Here is a 23,076-nt window from a genome sequence, read left to right as displayed (position 1 = left end):
ACTTCATGTGGAAATGTGGTACCAAAAAAGTACCCAGGGACTGAAACACAAAACTTGTATGTGACCGTCTCACAAATCAATTTTGTTAGACAGATCTCCAACACGACACAACACATGAAGAAATATTACTTTTCATTATAGATATAGAAATAGTCGATCCATCTCACGGATCTCACGGAAAACCTACTCAAGTTGTAAATCAAAAATATCGATTCAAAAACAATATAAGGTGTCCCCGTCTATGACATTATATTATATATAACCAATACTACCATGATGATAATAGAATTACGCAAGACAATTAAATTCGTCGATCAGTAAAATCTATACATATGATTCATTGTATCTAGACCGTGGTCCATATGTTATTTGTCATTGCATCGAAAATTATGGTATATACAAGATGAGTCTTGTAGCTCAATTAGTTTCATCCGTTGCCCTTTTATCTCTATACTAGGGTTCGAATTATTTCGGGCATGATTGAACTTGGTGTTTTGTAGTCGTGGCTAAGACAAAAAGTCCCGCAGCCCATCTAACCTGGTGGCATGCAATTTTGCACATCAATTTGTGTGATCCTTATCTGGCCTACGTTAGTTATCATATATTATGGATAACGTATATATATTTAGCCAGTCATTAGAAAATCTCCTAACTTTTAGGGTGTATTTATATGACCATGATCATGATATTTTTTTAGAATTAGATGCAGACAATATAACTGTCTTCGACTATATTAATCCTATCGATCGAATAATTAAGTCATAATTAATTGGTTTATTGTATCATTAACCATTTCTTTTTGTTGCATACGAGGAACTTATCATGAATCCAATGATTTCTGCTGCTTCTGTTATTGCTGTTGGATTTCTATCGGACTTGGAGTTGGTTAAGGGACTGCTGTGGGTCATTAAGAAAAAAAATTAAAGTTTCGACGTAATTATCTTTCGATATTATCATTTTTCTTGTTGAAAGGTGGTCAGAGTTGAAACCACTTAGCAGAAATTAAAGTTTTGACGTATTTGTTTTTTGACACTGTTATTTTTCTAGTTTAAGGGTTGAGTTTCCCGAGCAAGATTAACTTCGAGGAACCCTATATGCTATCCGAGTAAAAGATCGTCAACAAAAACGATATAGTGCGTCGTAGATTCTTATCCAAGACTCGTATCATTTGATGAAGTCATGTGAATGGACAGAGATCAAATGACTTGAGCCCGAGCTCGAGTGGCTCAGACGGCAAAAAAAATAGTACTCGAACTCTATGGAGTGGGATTTTTTGAGGTTGAATGGGAAATTTTATTTAGAAAGAAGCTCTCAAATGTTTCGAATTTGAAAGCAAATTTATATGGATAAAATGTATTCCATAAACTGCGTGAATGGTTAAGGCTCAAAGTTCATTAATCATTGGACTATAACAACTGAAAAGCCAAAAAAAGCAAGTACTTGTCATGGTAGTAAACCATATATATTTCCATTTTTTGGATAATTATTCCTCCATTGATCATGCTGTAACATCATCAACATTCAAATAAGAAATCAGATAACCCCAATAGATTCCATTAAAAGCGAAGAAGGCGGAGATTGATCATTCTGCCCCATTGAAGTAGTTGGAGCTGAGCCTGAAAGTGAAAGATCCAATTCAAGATGATCAGTTGCATCTGGAGAGTTCGAACTTTTCGACATACCCGAAAGCTCATCGGAGTTGAAGTTGAGAGATTCATAAGCCCAAATGACATTTTTCTGGGAAGCATTGTGAAATGGATTCATGTCCTCGTGAAATTCTTGACTCAATTTGGAGGAAGTTGCCTCCAAACCCGCATCGCATGTTCAGTCTGATGCACTAAACTGATATCTCCAACCTGCAATATCAATGTTGTACTAAAATGCAACATTAGAACTAATAATATGACAGAAGATGTAGAACAAAAAGAAGTCATATAGATATACGGGCTGTTTTGAGCTCGTTTTACCATATCGAAAAGGCTAGAGCGTCGTTTTTTCTTGTTGATGCTGCCCTGTCGGAGAAAATACTTCTGAGCATGGCTAGCAACTTGAGTTGGAGTCCTGGAAGTCACAAAGTTTCTTGAAATCCCCCTCCAGTCTCCTTTCCCGAGCTTCTCGAGTCCGAGTAGGAACATGCGATGTTCCTCTTCTGTCCATGGAACTCCTAACAAACCAAAATCAACAACCAAACATCAATTAATGAAACATGAAAAAGAGTTGAAAATTGCCATACAATGTGATTTGAACCATCACTACGATAAAAATATATATATATTTAGAACTTTATATGTAATTTTGGTAAAACGGTTTCGTCCTTAAGAGTTAATGATTTGTCCCAATGGTAGCCTACCTTTCTTTCTTTCGGGCGGTCGATCTAACGGGCCATCGGACTGGTAGCCAATGGATGTCTTATCAGAATTCTCACTGATGGAAAACATCGACGAAGATAAGGAGGTTGAAGGAGATAAGGGCGATATTGAGGATAAGCAATCCAAACTAAGGCTTTTCTTGAGACGAGTTGAAGAGACGGAGGAGATGTCAATTTGGACACCAAAAAGCCTAACTCCACCATTAGGCTCTTTGGAAGAGGTGTTGCATGTTCTTGAATTGTGGCCAATATTCCCACAATGTGAGCATTTTCTGCCCATTTTCACCCCTACAACTTCAAAACTTTCGCAGTCGAAACACCGAAAACACTCATAGAATGCACCCTAGGTGTTTATTTTGTGAGATAGGGAGGGAGGGAGGGAGGGAGGGAGGATACTACACTAGCTACTATATATTCGGAACTATATATCTATATATATATAAGTTTACATGATTGACTAGATATTGTTTTATATTGGATATTTTTTTTACCCAACTTGGATCCTACAATTTATTGCAACTATATATAACCAAATCTCATCTCACTCTTTTATTGGTAAAAAAAGGTGTTGTATTCTTGCAAGGAAAAAAAAAAGATCTTTGACCTCGCATGTGATAGTATCGGGTCATGTAGATCATCAATGTTTAGTTGTAATCGAAAAAAATCGAAGTATAAACATGACATCGATAATATTGATAATGTTCTATGACTGGTGTCGACATCATCTAACATAAGGCCAGCAATGAAAAGTGCCAATATCATCAATGTTTGATACCTCAACGAAGAAAAGACATGATGAAAAGAAATACACATTTATTGGGCTAAGATTAAATTTAATTTCGACGAATTACATAGCCATTAACAAAATAGACAAAATTAATTACTAAATGAATATTCAATTTTCACAATGTAAAATTCATTAAATAAATTAATGTGGATATCGATAGTCGACAGAGATTTTTAAGGTGTGGTCAGTATCCAGGTGCTTGTGTCGAATATAAGAATGTAAGACAAATTAAAACATTAGAAAATTCTCATGTGATATGTTGTTCTCTCATGGTGTTTGATCATAATTATTCGGTTGAGTTTACAAAACATATAGTATTGATATATTGCTCTCTCATTGTATCTACTTCTGTGCTCATCAATGAGACGATACTTACTTATTGTATGTACAATTTCACATCCGATAGTTTATATATGATCAAACACTTAATTTAGTAATGAAAAATGCTGCAAAAATCCAAATACAGCTTGTTCAGTTGACGTAAAATTAAATATCTTATGATGTTAAAATATTGGATACAAAATAGAGGTCAAAATTAAATATTTTATAATGTCTTATTTAGTTAGAGTGTTAAAACGTCTGACAAATTAAAAAATAAAAAATTATAGACGTAAAACAACAACAAAAAAAGATGATTCATTCAAGAAATAAGATAAGCTTTTTTGGGTGTCTAAGAATTAGCGGTGTTCCTTCAAATGATTGTACTAACTCTTAAAAGATAAAGTGTCATGTGTTTCGCTTGTCGTTTTATCTGAAATGTATGTGTAATCCAATTGGTATGCACACACAAACATTAGTGTGCACGAGATATATACATGCATAGTAAAATTTTTGTATGATAAATAATTATTATGTAAGTACTAAAATTTTAAAAAAATTAGTTTTAAAAGAAAATTTTTAAAAATGGCTTAAATAATACTTTTTATTTATGAGTGATACGATCATTTAAAATCCAAACAATAAATAAAGATAAAAATTAATTTTATTAGAATTGTTAGTTATAGATTAGATGTCAATTTACAAAAATATGTTTTTTCAATATTTTTATAAATTGTTAAATCATACTGAAATTGAAGATTGTTGAATATTGTATGATTTTAACGAAGAAGAGATGATTATAGTGATGTTATTTTGAATTATTCCTAATTTATTATAATTAAAGAATTTTAATCATTGGATTGAGATTGGAGAATTATTTGTCAGTTATTATTAATTCTGATAAATATATGCAGTAGAATAACCGACAAGAAGCTAAGTTTTGGAGTCGGAATTGAATTATGCTATGATTTGAATTTTAAAGTTTCAAAAGATATTTGAAACCTCTATTGTTGATATTGAATAAAATTATGGATTGAAAAGAATGTGTTATTGATGTAGATAGAGTTTCTATACTGAAATCTTAAAGCTACATCGACTGGAACGAAGAATTGAGGTATGTTGCGACTGGGTAACATACGACAGGTATCTGTATTATATGATATATGTTTGATTGATTGGATTGAGATTACATGTCTATATGCCTTATTTGTTGAGTTTATGTGGCATACATGACATGCACGTTGAGCTATGATCCTTGGATACCCTGATATGATTTGATTTGATTCTGGGGTTTGTGAACACGATGCTATGTTTGGTATTACATGACCCTTAAAGCATAGACATTAGTGGCCCCGATGATTTGATTGAGATTTGGGATTTGATGGCGCTTTGTCGACGCTATCATACGATTATCCCTGATTGAGGCCGGTGTGCCAGCTCGAGCATTGATTTGATAGCGATTCGATTGATTCTGACATGTGCTCAGTGGATGGGCATTTGACCTGATACCTCCACGACATACATGCATTGCATATCATATATCATTGTTTAGATATCTGTGGTATATATTGTGGTTGCTTCAGACTGAGCTTTGCTCACCCCAGACGGGGCTGTTGTTGTCTTTGTATGTGGACAATGACAGGTACTCCAGGATATCAGGAGACCGGAAATGGTACTTCTGGAGGGAGTCACAGTTTGAGTTGAGGTTTCGTGGTCTTTCCCAGTATATATGTTATGTATATATATATACCGGGGCATGTCCCGAGGATATGATTTATTGTTGTATGAGTTGTTTTGATTATGTGTGGGCAGATTTTATGATGTGAGATGAAATACTATTTTTAGTATTCAAATTATATTTTGGGCTCATTGTAAAAAATTTTTAAACTCGTTTTCCGCTGTAATTAATTAACCCTAATCAGATTGCATTGTAATAACGATTAGGAGCTAAGAGCGCCACACGGAGTGAAAGAATATTGTGCAAGTTGTAAGATATTTTTGGTTTTTATCAAAAAACACGTGTGTGTATTGTTGAAAAATTATTTAAAAATGTGTTAAATATTTGTGTTGAAAATGTGAATGTTGAATGTTGAAAATTAGGTAAAATTAGGTGTTGAATATTGAAGATTAGTGTGTGATGATGTAGGTAATGATGTATTTTATTTTTGGATTATTTGTAAAAATTTTCTATAAATAGATCTCTCATTTGTGAAGAAAATCACAATTGAGTTGAGAGAAAAATATTATAATGTGTGTAGTGTGATAATTTTGAGAGATTGAGATTTTTACTTTTTTACCGTAAATTTTTACTTTTTCACAACATGTATATATATTATTAAAGTTATATGTATTCATGGGCCGAAATCCGGTCTTGTATTAAACTCTCATGGGCGGGACGAGCTTAGACTAGCCTAAACGGGTCCCAAGCGGATCTAGGGCGGGTCTTAGGTTTAACCGGACCTGACCCGTATATAGCTTAGACTAGCCTAAACTCAAGTCAAATATGTTACACCAAATTAGATGTTACATTTGGAACTTTCTCGTATATTTTGACTTGGAGAAACCAATTTAGAAACATGGATTTCAAAGTTTAACAAAATAAAAGATGTTCATAATTCTATCGATACAACTCATACCCAATGCACCTAGTCTGAGAAACCTCGAGTCTTGAGAGCGACAATGTCCTATAGTCGACATTTGAGTAGTGAGTGATACGTTAACCGCCAGAGATATGAGGAAGACGCCTCGAAAAAGCCCTGCACCTTTCCCCAAGGAGATCGAAAAATGGACTACAGGAGGATCGAGTCTGCAGGAAAACCGAAGTTGTTTTGAGCAAAAGCACCAAGAGAAACAGCACTAGATGTGAATTGAGGTAGCATTTGTACTTGTCAATGTAAAAGAATGGAAAGAGAGAACCTGTCATGTAGCATCAAGATCCACTCCAGGACCTATATTTGCAGATGCCACGTCGCTCTTCTGCGAAGGAGTCTCGAATGGATTTTACCATATAACAAACCGCTGAGACTTGATTCAATTCAGCATCCTTCTCCTGAGATAAATTTTTGAGATAAAAATTGTTCTTGCAAGAAGATTATAGCAGAGAAAGTGGGAAAATATTAAAATAATACATTTCTAGCAAGTCAAATACCAATTCAGTCAGACGGTCTTCGAAGCTCCTCATATTTCCATCACTTGGCATAAATATTTTTCTATAAGCCGCTCGCAAGCTCTTTATCTAGAAGAGAACAGGTTGTGAGATAAGGTATTAAACAAAAATATATGCCGATGTTTGATTGAGAAAGTAGATGTGAGATGATACTTATCTTCATTTCTCAACTGTACCGATCAGGCGATTAACAAAAACCGGAACAATAAGTGACGGCCATTTTATTCTGATGGGTGACGGTGGACACGAAAGAATTTTGCTAGATTGGAAATGACAGAGAATTTTGTTTTCATTATCATAGTTGTTTTTACCACGTCTAACTTAGAATCAAAGTGAATTAATCATTACTATTATGGAGAAAAAAACAGCTCCGGAGTCGAAGGTAGCAAAAGGAACTACATGTGAAGGAAAGTTCCATCTAATTTCAGTTTGAAGAAGATATTAAAAGTCAAATGCAGGTAAAAATTTACAAATACTGAGACTGAAACTGTAATGGAGAAACAATCGAAGCATAATACATTCATCCAGTGCACAAGGAAAAACGATTACTTAAACCAACCTCTAGAACTGAAAACCCACGACGGCGCAGACCTTCTAGATTTAATCCACGCAGTTCAGCTCTTTCACCAGAGACCATTGTGTACCTTGGTACATCTTGAGAAACCTTCAAAATCCATGAACAAGCACTGGTTAAAAACCAACTTTTTGTCATCAAAACAGCAAGTCTGAGAAAAATTCAAATGAACTAGGTGGAGAAGACGATGTGTTCATTTAAAGCTCGAGTTTTAAATGAGCCATCTTGGAACGTTGGTGCAGGTTTTGCATTTTTAGGCTCAAGCTATTGAAATGACTGTTTCTTCAATTATCAAGCTTGTAGGTTAAAAATCAAATATATTGATATTGCAATCAGAGGTGAGATGTAGATCCTCTTTGACTATCAGTTTATGGTTGTGCTGAGTAGAATATGGGATTTCAATTATTGTAGATATGCATAAAGGATCGGAGTAGGATCATCCATGCACTGCCCAACTTTATGCTGTTTTTTTTTAAAATCGTGAGACGCAATTCTGTGATATTTATAACTCGTACATAGGTGTTAGTGGGCAGTATGGAGTGATACGCAATATGTCTTTTTCTAGTCAAGTTTCGCTCAGCGTAGTGGTTATCAGCTCCATATCAGATACTTTAGTTCAAGTTGAACTCCTCAATTCATTTCTCTGCGTTCAATTTCAGACAGCTTGTTGGAGATCAGTCTTCGGTCACTACATTAACATTCAAAAGTATTCACCTTATGATAACTCTTATTACTTACTTGATTGTGATTAGCTAGATCAATTTCATTCATCATTTAATCTCTCAGTATATCTTCCAAATTAAAGAATAGTGATTGCATTCAAAATCACGGAGATTCATAAGAGTTTGAAGCCCTTCAGAAATAGGTTCTTGGACTTTATGTTCAAATTACGTAATTGCTTGTCATTATCAGTTTATCTATTATAACATCTAATTCCCGATGTGTCAAAACACTATATGAAACAGACCAAATCCCTCAGCGTCCCCAAGTCAAATGAAATAAGAGAAGATGATGCGACAAAATTTGACAAGATTAGAGAAAGATACTCACCACAGAACCACCACCAATGAAAGAAAAAGAACCAATATGACAAAACTGATGGATGACACTTGCTCCAGCTGTATGAGTGTAGTCCTACAAATAAATCATTTATGCCACCTTGCGATCCCATGAACAAGCTAATTCTGTCTGAGAATATTTTGACAAATGTAATGACAATGGGGAAAAAGACAAATATTAACCTCCACGGTAACATGTCCAGCCAGTAGAGTATTATTTGCAAAAATATTGTTATTACCCACTTTGCAGTCATGAGCTATGTGACAAGATCCCATAATAAGATTGTTATCGCCAATCACCTGTTCATGAGATTATTATGATAGTTGCTGCAGCAACTAGAAGAAGGGCTCTTTCACATTTCAAAGCAAGGTATGAACAAGCAAGAGTAGCAAGTATGACATACTGTTCTGTCACTAGGCCTCGAAGATCGATGGATTGATGCATGTTCTCTGATCTCATTGTTGTCACCAATTTCAAGGAAGCACTCAGTCCCTAGCTAAGATGATCAATTAAACTACTTTAGAGACTGGCGAACAATAAAAAGCAACCATGAACCCCGTCCCAACCAAAAATGGCAATTCAATCATACAGTAAGAGCAAGAGCAGGAGATCATCAAGCACGACTAGGTCAAACTTACAAAAATCATAAAGACAGCAAGTGCGTCTAACCACATTCCACCAACCTTGTATTTCATATCTTGGCATTTAATCCCCAAAACAGCATGATGTCCAATAATATTGTTACATCCAATAAATGTTCTACCAGGAAGATCATCCCCGACTATTGCACCCCTGCCACACACAGCGGACACTAGAGTTAAAATAGAATGAAGGATATAACCATCGCTCAGTTTAATGCCACAATGTCAGCTTACATCATCAAAATGCAGTCATCCCCTAGTTCTGTATGTCCAGAGACATGGCTCCCAGGGCATAACTTACAAGCATTCCCCAACTTCACCGAAGGGCCAACTGTACAAAAAGGGCCAATTGAAACACCCTACATTCAGACAAATATTCAGCAAACTTCACTCTCCTCCAAATGTATCGAAGACAAAGTTAAAATTGCACTTTTAAGGATTCTCAAATCTTTGCCAAACCCTGATATCAAAGGGATGAACTACCAGACATCTAAGCCACCACCTCTCGAAAACAATCGAAATGACGAATTACAACACCCAGACAGCGAATTTCATACCTGGCCCAGAACCGCTTCCGGATGAACAACCGCAGAGGGGTGTATGAAACTTGGTTTTGTTCCTATCCCTGTGCAGCTCAATCCCTCTTCTTCCTTAGCATCTGCGAGCAAAAACAACTACGTAAATCGGTGATACACCAAACCCACAAAAAAGCTTCGAGTGCGCGTTGGATGAATGAGAGCGAGTAGCCGAATATACGAAACTGGAGAGTGAAGTGCAGAAGAATTGGAGCTTGCTGATACCAAAAGAAAATGGTCTGCGAATTCTTAAAAGTGAATTCATATGGCCTCAATTTTTAGCAGGTTTCCCCATTTCTCGAGGCTCGTTCGATCAAGATATGTTTTTGTTGCAATTCTCGACTACTTCATCCGAATATCAAATTAATTAAGAGCTTTGAACATCAGATAAAACAATCGGTCTTATGTATTAACCGCGAAACATATCTAAGATCATGTATATATGGTTGATTTTATACTCGAGCACTATCTCTACGACAAAATCAATGGTTCAAATTTAATCATATATAAATGGAGTCCATTAATTTTTTTAAAATCACATATGTGTCTGAATCTTATCCATCCAAACTATGTGAGATATAACATCAAAACTACCTGTATATAAGATAGCAAGACACCGACACGACCATTTGCGTAAACTCTTAGCACAACAAACTTTGGTGTTACTATATATATTTTTATAAATAAATAAAAAATACTATTTTTCTCAAATTATAAAATATTTTATTTTTATTTAATAAAAAATATCGTTAAGCTTGTTTTTATAAATTTACATCTTATTCATATATATTTTATACTAATAAAATATTTTTTATTTATATTTTTGAAATTTTAAATTAAATAATTATATAACTCTTATCATTAAAAATTATTATGAAAACGATTTTAAGTTTTAAAATTTTAATGTAATCTCTATAAATTCGTAAAAAAATTGTTTTCATTGACATAGGCATCGTACATTGTTAGACAAATTCCACCTCTTCAATCACGTTCTACCTCTTCAATCACGAATCATACTAATATTTTAGCTTCTATTACAAATCTTTTCAATTTGCTATCCCTTAATCATTGTTTCTTGTCCTTAATTATTATTAGTTTCTATTAATGTATCTTTTTACCTTGTATATTGTGTTTGTAACCATTATATATACATTGTTCCATAATGAATGAATTACGAAGTTCACAAATTTCACATGGCATCAGAGCAGTGAACAATCTCATTTTCATTTCATCCTTCATTTTTCTTCATCATGGCCGAAGATGAATAGATCTCAAACACCACAATGCCAACACCCATCAAAACAAATTTCTACGCCATTCATCATTCCGATAGCCCGTCCACAATCCTTGTCACTCCTCTCTTAACAGGAGACAACTATGGATCTTGGAGTCGTGCAATCACGATGGTGCTTCGAGCAAAGAACAAACTGATTTTCGTTGATGACTCTCTTCCGGTTCCTTCTGAAAAGGATGACATTTCTAATTGGGAACGATGCAATGACCTGGTAAGTAGTTGGATTCTCAACTCTGTTTCATCGAACATTCGTCCGAGCATCTTGTACGCTGATACTGCAACGCAGATCTGGATAGATTTAAAGGAGCGCTTCTCTCAATCAAATGCGCCCAAAATTTATCAACTGAAACAGTCTATTGATGGCTTTAAGCAAGAAGGCATGTCTGTCTCCTTGTATTTCACACAACTCAAATCATTATGGGATGAACTCAACTCTATCATTCCCATTCCTCCTTGTATCTGGGGCAATGCAAAAGGCATCATTGACCATCAACATCAAGACCGTGCTATGGAATTTCTGCAGGACTTCATGACAGTTTCTCGGCAGTTCGAAGCCAAATTCTCCTAATTGAACCATTTCCCTCCATTTAGCGTATATATAATCTGGTACGTCAAGAGGAAAAGCAACAAGAAATCAATATCCGGACAATTCCTAACATCGACTCCGCTGCACTTCAAGCATACAAAGCAGCACCTCGACCTTTTGGAAAACATCCGCGCCCTTTCTGTGATCACTGCAATAAACATGGCCACACACTCGCCACATGCTACCAACTCCATGGATTTCCTGACAAACAAGGAAAAAGATAAGTCCCGTCTCCAGCCACTACTGTTGCCCCTCCCACTCAATTGACGCCTGAGCAATAAAACAAAGTCCTTGCACTCCTAGCCGCCAGAGAATCAGATGGGCCATCAGCTCACCTAGCGGGTACAATTCCAACTTGTTCTTTCCCTTATTGGATTATCGATTCAGGGGCATCAAACCATATATGCAAATTTTTATCCTCATTCTCTTCCTATACATCTGTCGACAAATCTTTATCGATTCAGATACCCGATGGTTCTTATGCCCCTGTGATTCACATAGGCACTGTTCACTATTCTTCATCAATCACACTTGAGAATGTTTTCCACATACCATCTTTTAAGTTCAATCTGCTATCTATATCACAATTAACACAATCAAGTAATTGTGATGTGATTTTTTCTTCTTCTCAATGTCTTTTTCAGGACCGAACAATGAAGAAGATGATTGGTGGGGGTAGTGCTCGCAATGGACTCTAGTATCTTGATGCAAATTTATCTATCAATAATGTCCTTTCATTTCAGTTCTGTAATAATTTTGATATATGGCATGCTAGACTCGGCCATCCATCAACATCTCGTTTTCATTTAATTGTTAAGAATTTTCCCAACGTTAATGCCAATAAAAATTTCATTTGTGACGTTTGTCCACGGGCTAAACAGTCACGCCTCTCCTTTTCTCGTTGTACCTCGAGTTCTTCTCATTGTTTTGAATTAATTCATGTTGATATTTGGGGTGCTTTTTCTACACCATCGCATAATGGTTCGCGTTATTTCTTGACGATTGTAGATGATTATTCAAGATGTACTTGGATATATTTAATGAAAAACAAATGTGAAACTTTTAATATGTTAAATCATTTCTTCAACCAAATCAATCGGCAATTTAACAAAAAAATATCAAAAATTAGTTCTGGTACTACATGAATTTTTCTCCCTCAATTGCAAGTCATTTGTTCCGACAACGGCACTGAATTTCTTTCTAAGCAAATGCAAACTTGGTTTCACGCTAATGGCATTACTCACCAGCGAAGTTGCGTTGAAACTCCCCAACAAAATGGGATTGTTGAACGAAAATATCGTCATCTTCTTGATGTCGCACGAGCTCTACGATTTCAGGCCAATCTGCCACTTTCCTTTTGAGGAGATTGTATTCTTACTACAGCATTCCTCATTAATAAACTTCCCACACCAATACTACAGTACAAGTCACCTCATCAAATTTTACTTGAAACCGCTCCATCGTACTCATCCTTATGGGTTTTTGGCTGCTTGTGTTTTGCAAAAAATGTGAACATTACAACATAAGTTCGATGCACGAGCCAAACCCGGTATCTTTCTTGGTTACCCTTTCGGACAAAAGGGATATCGTGTTTATGACATAGCCACACGGCGAATATCCGTTTCCCACCATGTCATCTTCCATGAATCTGTCTTTCCATATCGTGATATTCCTTTTCCATCATCAAGTGAATCAATCTCTATCACTCCACTTAATGATGATGAAACATTTGATATTTCTATTCCTTCAGTGTCTCGTCCTCACAACAATGACGCGCCTTCATACATGAACAATACTTCTCATAATGTTCCATCAATTACTGCGATTCCAATCAGTTCACAACCTAATTCAGATAATGCTTCACCACCAACAGGCACACCCTCATGTTATGTTACACCATTACCCACTCATCCTCAACGGACTCGTCGCCCCCCACCTCATCTCAACGATTACATATGTAATCATGTTTCTTAGTCCACTCATTTTCCTTTGACAAATTATTTTTCTTTATCACGCTTTCACAGCTCTCATCGCGCTTTTCTTGCTACTGTACTTAGTAATCACGAGCCACCTCTTGAATCACGTATCATACCAATATTTTAGCTTCTATTAAAAATCATTCCAATTTGCTATCCCTTAATCATTGTTTCTTGTCCGTAATTATTATTAGTTTCTATTAATGTATCCTTTTACCTTGTATATTGTGCTTGTAACCATTATATATACATTGTTCCATAATGAAAGAATTACGAATTTCACAAATTTCACAAACATGCATATTAATTTTTGTGTAAAAAATATGTTATTTTATTAGGATATGATACTTAGAGATTAGATATGATTTACTGAGATAATTTGAAATTTTAGATAAATAAGAGATAAGTTATAGAAAAAAATTGAAAAAAAGATATATATATATATATATAAAATATGAAAATTACAAATAAACTATATATGAAAATTACTAATAAACTCACAACAACAAAATTATCTAATAAATACTATGAAAAGTAAAACTGTAAAGAAATTTTGGTGTCACATTGATATCCAATAGATGAGTGTCAACTCAATGGCATATACAGAGGTGGACATAGTTGGGGGACATCATGTAAAAACTGATAATTAGTTTTTTCATGTTGTCCATCAATCGTGCCCACTTCTATGCCCGTCATTGAGGTGACATTCACTTGGTAAACTTACAATTTTAATATAACTCATCGCGTCCAATAGATAAGTATCACTTCAACGGTGGACACAAAAAGTTTACATTTCAAGAAAAATCATCAATTTTTTTGGGTCTATAAATAAAAAATAAATCAAGAAATTTCATATTTATTTATTTATATACGAGAAAACTATAATTTCAGTCATTATATTTATTTATTTGTAATTTTGATTATATATAATGTTCAATATCAATATCAATATCAATATTCATGTATTTTTCAATATATTTGACAATCCTAATCTACACACATCATCATTTTGTTGGAGCCACCACATGCTACACACGTGTCACATAAAAAATATTTAAATTACAAAAATAATAAAGATAGGAGATCAACTGAAATTGTGTGTGTGTGTGTGTGTATATATATATATATATATATATATATATGTGAGAGCAGTAAGGCATGCTAGTTGTACTCATTATCCTCACGCACGCTGTTAACAGAAAGCAAAAGAGGAACACACGGCCACCGGGTCCTCAAAACGACACCGACTTCCCCGATGCCAGCGGGAGAGCTCCTCCACCCTTCGCCGCCACCCCCGCTGCAGGGGTCGGCGGAGGAGGAGGCGTGGGTTTGGAACCAGATCAAAGCCGAGGCTCGTTGCGACGCCGAAGCCGAGCCAGCTCTAGCCAGCTACCTCTATTCCACCATTTTATCTCACTCCTCCTTGGAGCGGTCCCTCTCTTTTCACTTGGGAAACAAGCTTTGCTGCTCCACTCTTCTCTCGACTCTTCTCTATGATCTATTCCTTGATATCTTCTCCAACGACGCTACCCTCCGCTCCGCCAGTGTCGCCGACCTACGCGCCGCACGTTTCCGCGACCCCGCATGCGTTTCTTTCTCTCACTGCCTTCTTAATTATAAGGGATTCCTCGCTTGCCAGGTATAATTTTTATTTTTTTTCGTTTTTATAATTGCTATTTTGGCATTCCAAGCTTGCCTCTAAAATTTTTGTAAGGGATTAGGAATTTAGAGCTCTTGAAATCTTTTTTAACTCAATTTTTTATTTGACTGTTCATATTATGTGTATTTTACTTGTTAGTACTGAGAGCTGACAACTCCAAGAAAATTTTGGTGTAGCTGCTATAGCATAAAGTTTCCATTCTCCAGGAAAGATTTTCATAGTTTGATCATTCACCATTTTTTGTTTTCATTTTAGAATTGGTTTAAAGTGTAAGTTTTTCCCCCTTTTTCAGTAATTGATTATGCTCTTTAATTGTCCATTTGGTGGATATCTTTCTCCATGTATTAGGCGTCAATACGTCAAATGTACGTAAAAATTTTAGTATCTTCAGGCTGAATATCAGCAAATTTTGAAGTCTCGAGTTTGAGTTCAAATTTCAAGCTCGAGCTGCGGAGTTCAACTCGAAAAACTTTTGATCATGTTTGTGATTGGTTAGAGTTTGATAATTTTGGATATGAATATAGTAATATTTGAACTGGCTTAAGAATCTTGTAAACCAGCTTGAAGTGTTTGCATCAGTTGGTGTATATGATTAATCTGACACACAAACTGTGTCTCCACTTGAAACTTGTTGAACAGAATGTTGATCCCAGAACTTGATGCTAATATCCGTGATAAGCTGCAACCTTTATACTTCAAGCCACTTCATTCCCTTTGTATCTGCGATGTGCTACTTAAAAATGATCACATATTTCTCCGCGTGTCTTACACGCAAGGCCACGCTCAGAAAATTAAGTGGGGAATGAAAATTTATCTGATGGCTGAATTCACAGTTATCCCATATTTTGTTGGTTAAATGCATTATCGATGAGTCAATTGTTTACCCCTTGAATATTCGTCGTTGGTGGGATGACTGCTTGCAAAACCGTAAACATAGTGAACAACCTGGAGGACTAATATTTTGGGAGGTCTAGCTTGACGGACCAAGCATGCTTTTAAGGATGAATGAATCATAGGGACCATTTGGAGTTTATGTCACTTGTCATGGATAATTCTTTGCACATTAAAATGGTATTCTTTTGGGTTTTGATTTGAAAGAGAGATTAACATTTTGTAGGATAAATGAAGTAAATAAGATTTCAAGTTTTGATGCTGGGGAAATAAAGTTCGTCTTATTTATTTAATCAATTTATTATGCCTGAACTCAAATTACGTTGGCAGTTTCTCTGATTGAAAATTTGAATCTTTTACTTGCTACATTTGTCCATTTCTATTTTTACTGCCCTCTTGGTGTCTCGTTTTCTGCTAAATATTAGAAATGAAGTCATCGTATTTACACTCTCAGGCTCACAGAGTGGCTCACAAGCTCTGGTCCCAATCCCGAAAGCCTTTGGCCCTCGCACTTCAATCCCGCATTTCGGACGTCTTTGCAGTTGATATCCACCCAGCTGCCAAAATCGGAAAAGGCATCCTTTTTGATCATGCAACTGGAGTGGTAGTCGGGGAGACTGCTGTGATTGGAAACAATGTATCCATTCTTCACCATGTGACGCTAGGTGGAACTGGAAATTTTGGTGGAGACAGGCATCCCAAGATTGGTGACGGGGTTCTGATTGGTGCCGGGGCAACGATATTGGGGAATGTGCAAATCGGGGAAGGGGCCAAGATTGGCGCGGGATCAATGGTTTTGAGAGATGTCCCTCCAAGGACGACAGCAGTGGGAAATCCGGCGAGACTGGTGGGAGGGAAAGAGCAGCCGACAAAGCACGAGGAGACGCCTGGGGAGTCTATGGATCATACATCATTTATATCCGAATGGTCGGATTATAGTATATGATTTCAATATTCCGTTATCATATCAGTGTACTAATATTAGGTGATTTCTATGAAGCACTCCTGTTTTGGTCATGAATTATAATAAAAAAATATAGTTGATGTTGAAGATGATGCAAGTTTAATCTTTTATAGTTTTTAAAGTCTTTTTCTAGAGGAATAAATTATCATGGAATATTTTGTAAAAGGCGTCCTGTATTTGCATCAAAATCTTTATTAACACTTTCTTTGATGCAGGAACATGTAATTTTGTATTAGATAAACTTTCGAACTAACACAATAACTTGTAAATTACGCCAGTAAGAAATACTTATTCTTTTTAGTCAGAGAAGAGATTTGTTATAATCGAGTTTCGAACTTGATATTTGATCTCAAATTTGAGACATTAACTCCATATTGATTTGTAGCATATATATTTGGGGAATAAAAATACATCAAAAGTAAAATCAGAAATAGTTTTTCTTTTAGTTACCTATCTTAAATAAATCTGAAAATTTATGTATAATAATTCTGAAAAAACCTATGCATCACCACAAGGCTTTCTCCCCTCTCCACCTGAATAAAATTGAAATTCTGCGTACAATTTTTCCTAAAAAAGAATTCTTATAATCCCTCAAGGCTTTCCACCCTCACTGCCCTAAATAAGTTTAAAATTTTGTGTGTAATTTTTTTCTATGAAACCTATGTATCATCCCCAAGGTTTCTCCCTTCCCCATCTTAAAAAAATTTGAATTATGTGCAATTTTTCTTTTTTAAAAAAATTATGTATCACCCCTCAATGTTTTCTCCCCCTCACACCTTAAATAAATTAAATTTTAAATAAACATGACATAAAGATAATTTGTTCAATGTTTAAAAGTTAATAGTCGCACGAGTATTGCACGAGAATGTGTAACTTATATATTGACTAATATTTTGCGAAAAACATAAACTATACTTAAAAGGTGAAAATTTTGAGTTATAAGTAAGCCTGATGTATATGCAATCTTTACATTCATTGTGGATCTGTTGGATCCCGGTTTTCTACGCGCCCAAACGCAGCGGAAATTTAAAATTTTATTTTAATTTATTTTGACAATCAAAATATATATGATTGGACGCTCGTATGATTTTCATAATCAAACATTCATAGGGCGTTAGAATTTTATACCTTTGGTGATTAAATCACTTGGCTCCAACTAATTCGGTATTGATGGATATAGTTCTTGATGAATCCCTACGAAATTTCTTCAAAGACTCCTTTCTTCTAATCAGGTCCATGACTAGATGATTTGTTCTTCTTCTAATTCGCACTAGAAAAATTAGAAGAAGTTTTTACGTTGGAGATTGAAAACGAGAGACGGCTCAAAGTTTCTTCCAAAAGGAAGTGGCCGAATTTTTCAAGCTTTGGGAGAGAGCTTTTTCGAAATTTTTGTGAAGGTGGTGGCTAGGGTTATGGCTTGATTACACCTATTTATAATTAAGTCATAACCCAATATTCATAATTAATATTAATGGGCCTGATTGATTATTTGGGCTAGTCCAACTAGTTTAATTAATTAACCAAGGTCCATTAAGAACTTTAATTATTTAATATGTCTGACTTGTACTCGTACAAGCTTATTAAGCATACTTCCCACTATATTTAATTTAATATTTAATAAACTCAACTTTTGAGCTTAATAAATTAAATACATTATAAATTCAACATTAGAATTTAATAGTATAAATTCAACTCCTTGAATTTATCACATCCATGATTTAATATTTTATAAACTCAAATTTTGAGTTTAATAAATTAAATTCTCAAATTTTTATAAATTCAATTCCTTGAATTTATTCTCTCAAAATTTAATTATCATAAATTCAACTCCTTGAATTTACTATATCATAATATAAATTCAACATCTTTAATTTATTCTCTCAACATGAACAAACGATCCAGTGCTTGTGTGACCCTCAATGGTTCAGGGATACAGCTAGCCGTGTGTTCACAACTCCTTGTGATTCAGGACATAATCCTTTGTTCGGGCTTACCCTAACTTGCCTCATTCTATGCATCAACAATTGATCATCAGAATGTCAGAAATCATATTTCTGATTAAACCCATCGAATCATGGTAAGAGCGTCTAGTAGCATCGCCCCATGATTCCCTAGGTATCACTGATAGTTCCTGCCACAACCAGTCGATTATGATTAACGTACAGTACGGTCCCTTCATCTCATATATCACGATCGAATCCGCAACCATTGGTTCATCGAGGGTTGCATAATAATTCGATAACTATGTGATACATATAAATAGTGGCATCGCATGTACGGTTGGAGAACTCCTTCTCTAACGTACATCTCATACTCTGACCAGAGATTCCACGCACTATAATTTCATCAGATCACATAGGATATCCACACCCACAGATGAGCGGTGAATCCCCGACTACAATGCACTGGCTCCTATATGTGTCGCAACTGTACCCAACCTCGACACCTGATGACTCTACTGGAGCCGATAAACGAGACAAAGTACAGCCCTAGCATATAGAGCCTCAGTGTTGTCCCAGGTCGTAAGGACTAATGTGTACAATCATAACCACGAACTTATCTCTCGATGAATGATAACCACTTGGAAAGTCCGTGTGAGGGTTATTCGGTATAATCATCATATGACTACCCATCTGCATGTTTGGACATCTCTATGTTCTTACCAAGAAACGCAGTACAAAACATCACAGATGCTAGTCTCGAGCTTAAGCGACCTTTATCCATGTTTTAGGCGGCTGAATCGACTAGGAACGAATTTAGATCATAAAGTGTTTACAAACAAGTTTCAACATCGAATTACGATTTATTTGTATTAAAGTATAATCAAGGTCTTTATATATGTTTGATAACATGGGTATACAGATAAATAAATAACAAACCATGAAATAATGAATTATATTAAAATAAAGATTGTTAATTACAACTGAGTCATTAAAATCCCTAGCCAACAGTTGCCTTGCAGTGCATCTACTCTAACAATCTCTCACTTGCCCTAGAGCCAACTACCCATAAACTTTAATTCCATTGCTTCGCGATGCTTTTCAAACAATGGTCCTGGCAAGGGCTTTGTAAGTGGATCAACAACGTTATCTGTAGAGGGGACTCTTTCGACTGATATATCTCCTCTTCCCAAAATCTCCCGGATGATGTGGAACTTCCTCAGTACATGTTTGGATCGCTGATGAGACCTTGGTTCCTTTGCTTGCGCAACGGCACCAATGTTGTCGCAGTACATCGGGACTGGATCAACTCCATTAAGAATAACGCCCAACTCTTGGACAAAATTCCTCATCCAAACTGCCTCTTTGGCTGCAGCAGATGTAGCGATGTATTCAGCTCCAATGGTGGAATCCCCAACGGTGTCTTGCTTGAAACTTTTCCAATAGACAGCCGCACCATTAAGCATGAATACAAAACCAGAGGTCGATTTCGAATCATCTACGTCACATTGGAAGCTAGAATCAGTGTAGTCTTCCAATTTCAATTCTCCCCCCCCATAGACCATGAACAAATTCTTAGTCCTTCTCAAGTACTTAAGACGGCCTTCCAATGCATTGGACCAGGGTTCGCCTGATATCTGCTAGTAACACTCAGGGCGTAAGCAACATCGGGACGTGTCGATATCATACCATACATGATACTACCAATGACTGACGCATATGGAATACATGTCATCATCTCTATCTCTTCATCAATTTTGGGACACATAGCTTTAGATAGAGTAATACCATGACACATTGGTAAGTATCATCTCTTGGACTCTTCCATTAAGAATCTCTTTATAATGGTATCGATATAAGTGGTTTGGGTGAGCCTTAACATCTTTTTTGATCTATCTCTATAGATTCGTATTCCCAATACATAGGATGCTTCACCCATGTATTTCATGGAGAATTTACTTGCTAACCATACTTTAGTTGATTGCAATAATCCTACATCATTCCTAATGAGTAGGATGTCATCAACATAAAGTATAAGGAATGTCACTGCACTCCCTCTAACTTTCTTGTACACATATGGTTCCTCAGGATTCTTAGCAAAACCAAACTCTTTGATAGTGCTATCAAATCTGATGTTCCAACTCCTTGACACCTGCTTGAGACCATATATAGATCTCTGAAGTTTGCATACCTTATGCTCACTTCCTACTGATGTGTATCCCTCAGGTTGAGACATGTAAATCTCTTCTTTGATGTCTCCATTAAGGAATGCAGTCTTTACATCCATTTGTCATATCTCATAGTCATACCATGTTGCTATGACTAGTAGTATTCTAATGGATTTAAACATAGCTACTGGTGAAAAAGTTTTCTCATAGTCAATTCCTTGCCTTTGAGTATAATTTTTTGCAACCAGTCTTGCTTTGAAGGTCACTACCTTCCCATCCGCCTCAAGCTTTCTTTTGTAGATCCATTTGCATCCTATGAGAACGATTCCATCGGGTGGATCCACTAATGTCCAGACTTGGTTTGAATACATAGAGTCCATTTCAGACTGCATGGCTTCAAGCCATTTGGTTGAATCGGTATCAGATATTGCTTCTTTGAAATTCATTGGATCATATCCAACACAATGCTCATCATGGCTTTGTTCATGAAGAAGCGTATATCTTGCAGGTGGTCTAATAGCCCTATCAGACCTTCTAAGAGCTTGTACTTCAACTACTGGTTGTTGGGGATTAGGTTCAACTACTATAGTTGAGGGAGTATCTTGAATTTCTTCAAGTTCTATCATTTTTTCTTCTTTATCTAATAGAAATTCATTTTCCAAAAAGGTGGAATTTTTTGAAACAAACACTTTTGCTTCAGTGGGATGATAGAAATAATATCCAACAGAATTATTTGGATATCCTACAAAGTAGCACAAAGTGGATCTACTATCCAATTTGTCTCCCACTGTCTGATTCACGTAAGCAGGACATCCCCATATTCTCATGTAAGAATATTTGCGAGCTTTTCCCATCCATATCTCATATGGCGTTTTATCCACTGCTTTGGTATGGACATTATTCAACAACATTGCCGCAGTTTCAAGCGCAAAGCCCCAAAACGATGTAGGCAATTCAGTGAATCCCATCATAGATCGAACCATGTCCATCAAGGTTCGATTTCGACGTTCAGAAACACCATTCAATTGTAGTGTTGCTGGTGGAGTCCACTGTGATAGAATCCTATTCTCTTTTAGATAACCCAAAAATTCAGCACTCAAGTATTCTCCACCTCGATCAGATCGAAGTGATTTAATACTTCTTTCTAGTTGATTTTCTACTTCTGATCTGAATTCTTTGAACTTTTCAAATGCTTCAGATTTGTGTTTCATCAAATAAACATACCTCGAATGGTCATCAGTAAAGGTAATGAAGTAGGAATGTCTAAATTTTGTGCTAACACTTAGCGGGCCACAAAAGTCCATGTGGATCAAATCTAGTAGACCATGCGCACGTTCCACGTTTCTATTGAATGGAGTTTTAGTCATTTTTGTTTTTAGACAGGACTCACAAGTTGGTAGAGAATTTATGTCTGACATGTCAAACATGCCTTCTCCCACTAGCTTGTGCATCCTTCTTTGGGAAATATGACCTAGTCTAGCGTGCTATATTTGTGCGAGATTTGGATCTTTTATTTTTCTTTTGTTTGTTGTTGTTTTCGTATGCGCTTGGATATTGTTCCACAGAATATCTTTTAATTTTAAGTTATAGAGATCGTTTGTTAATTCTCCAGTTCCAATCAAACATTTATTCTTGTATAAATTGCAAATACCTTTAGCAAAAACACAAGAATAACCATCCCTATCAAGCATAGAAATAGAAATAATGTTTTTAACCAATTCAGGAACAAATAAAACGTTTCTCAAAAACAACTTAAAATTATTGTCCAAAATTAAAGTAACGTCTCCAATGGCAGTGACAGAAACTCTTGCTCCATTTCTCAGTCTTAGAAAGGTCTCACCATCTCTAAGCCTCTTGCTTCTTCCCATCACCTGAAAATCATTGCATAGATGAGAACCACATCCGGCTCAAAGTTTTCTTCCAAAAGGAAGTGGCCGAATTTTTCAAGCTTTGGGAGAGAGCTTTTTCGAAATTTTTGTGAAGGTGGTGGCTAGGGTTATGGCTTGATTACACCTATTTATAATTAAGTCATAACCCAATATTCATAATTAACATTAATGGGCCTGATTGATTATTTGAACTAGTCCAACTAGTTTAATTAATTAATCA

At 35.8% G+C, this 23,076-nt stretch overlaps 4 protein-coding genes across 7 annotated transcripts; 2 read left to right on the top strand and 2 right to left on the bottom strand.

The window, feature by feature from the left end:
* Window positions 1-1,446: 1,446 nt before the first annotated feature.
* Window positions 1,447-2,768, bottom strand: LOC140962398 (transcription factor MYBS3-like). 3 transcript variants are annotated; one of them, XR_012172537.1, is made up of 3 exons: window positions 2,351-2,768; window positions 1,683-2,164; window positions 1,447-1,616 (listed from the first exon to the last, which is right to left on the bottom strand). XR_012172537.1 is itself a non-coding variant. In XM_073421266.1 (3 exons), the coding sequence occupies exons 1-3, from the start codon at window positions 2,646-2,648 to the stop codon at window positions 1,785-1,787; spliced, it is 567 nt and encodes a 188-aa protein (XP_073277367.1). In that variant the 5' UTR covers window positions 2,649-2,767; the 3' UTR covers window positions 1,447-1,784. The 3 variants fall into 3 exon arrangements, 2 of the variants coding, with proteins under 2 accessions (XP_073277367.1, XP_073277366.1); XM_073421266.1 differs by having other exon boundaries at window positions 1,447-1,856; window positions 1,968-2,164; window positions 2,351-2,767; XM_073421265.1 differs by having other exon boundaries at window positions 1,447-2,164.
* A 3,621-nt stretch (window positions 2,769-6,389) lies between these two features.
* LOC140962359 (probable acyl-[acyl-carrier-protein]--UDP-N-acetylglucosamine O-acyltransferase, mitochondrial) lies at window positions 6,390-9,881 on the bottom strand. 2 transcript variants are annotated; one of them, XM_073421225.1, is made up of 10 exons: window positions 9,675-9,881; window positions 9,471-9,571; window positions 9,148-9,272; window positions 8,956-9,064; window positions 8,676-8,768; window positions 8,455-8,571; window positions 8,264-8,347; window positions 7,199-7,303; window positions 6,622-6,708; window positions 6,390-6,522 (listed from the first exon to the last, which is right to left on the bottom strand). In XM_073421225.1, the coding sequence occupies exons 1-10, from the start codon at window positions 9,751-9,753 to the stop codon at window positions 6,403-6,405; spliced, it is 1,020 nt and encodes a 339-aa protein (XP_073277326.1). In that variant the 5' UTR covers window positions 9,754-9,881; the 3' UTR covers window positions 6,390-6,402. The 2 variants fall into 2 exon arrangements, with proteins under 2 accessions (XP_073277326.1, XP_073277327.1); XM_073421226.1 differs by having other exon boundaries at window positions 9,148-9,244; window positions 9,675-9,692.
* An 890-nt stretch (window positions 9,882-10,771) lies between these two features.
* Window positions 10,772-11,350, top strand: LOC140963327 (uncharacterized). Its single transcript, XM_073422614.1, has one exon. The coding sequence runs from the start codon at window positions 10,772-10,774 to the stop codon at window positions 11,348-11,350; it is 579 nt and encodes a 192-aa protein (XP_073278715.1).
* A 3,162-nt stretch (window positions 11,351-14,512) lies between these two features.
* Window positions 14,513-16,941, top strand: LOC140963560 (serine acetyltransferase 5-like). Its single transcript, XM_073422935.1, has 2 exons — window positions 14,513-14,983; window positions 16,350-16,941. Exons 1-2 carry the CDS (start codon window positions 14,600-14,602, stop codon window positions 16,839-16,841), a joined length of 876 nt encoding a protein of 291 aa, XP_073279036.1. The 5' UTR covers window positions 14,513-14,599; the 3' UTR covers window positions 16,842-16,941.
* Window positions 16,942-23,076: the final 6,135 nt, after the last annotated feature.

The sequence above is a fragment of the Primulina huaijiensis genome, chromosome 17, assembly GCF_012295235.1.
Source record: "Primulina huaijiensis isolate GDHJ02 chromosome 17, ASM1229523v2, whole genome shotgun sequence".
In the NCBI taxonomy this organism is placed as follows: domain Eukaryota; kingdom Viridiplantae; phylum Streptophyta; class Magnoliopsida; order Lamiales; family Gesneriaceae; genus Primulina; species Primulina huaijiensis.
This window is presented reverse-complemented; position numbering and strand designations above follow the sequence as displayed.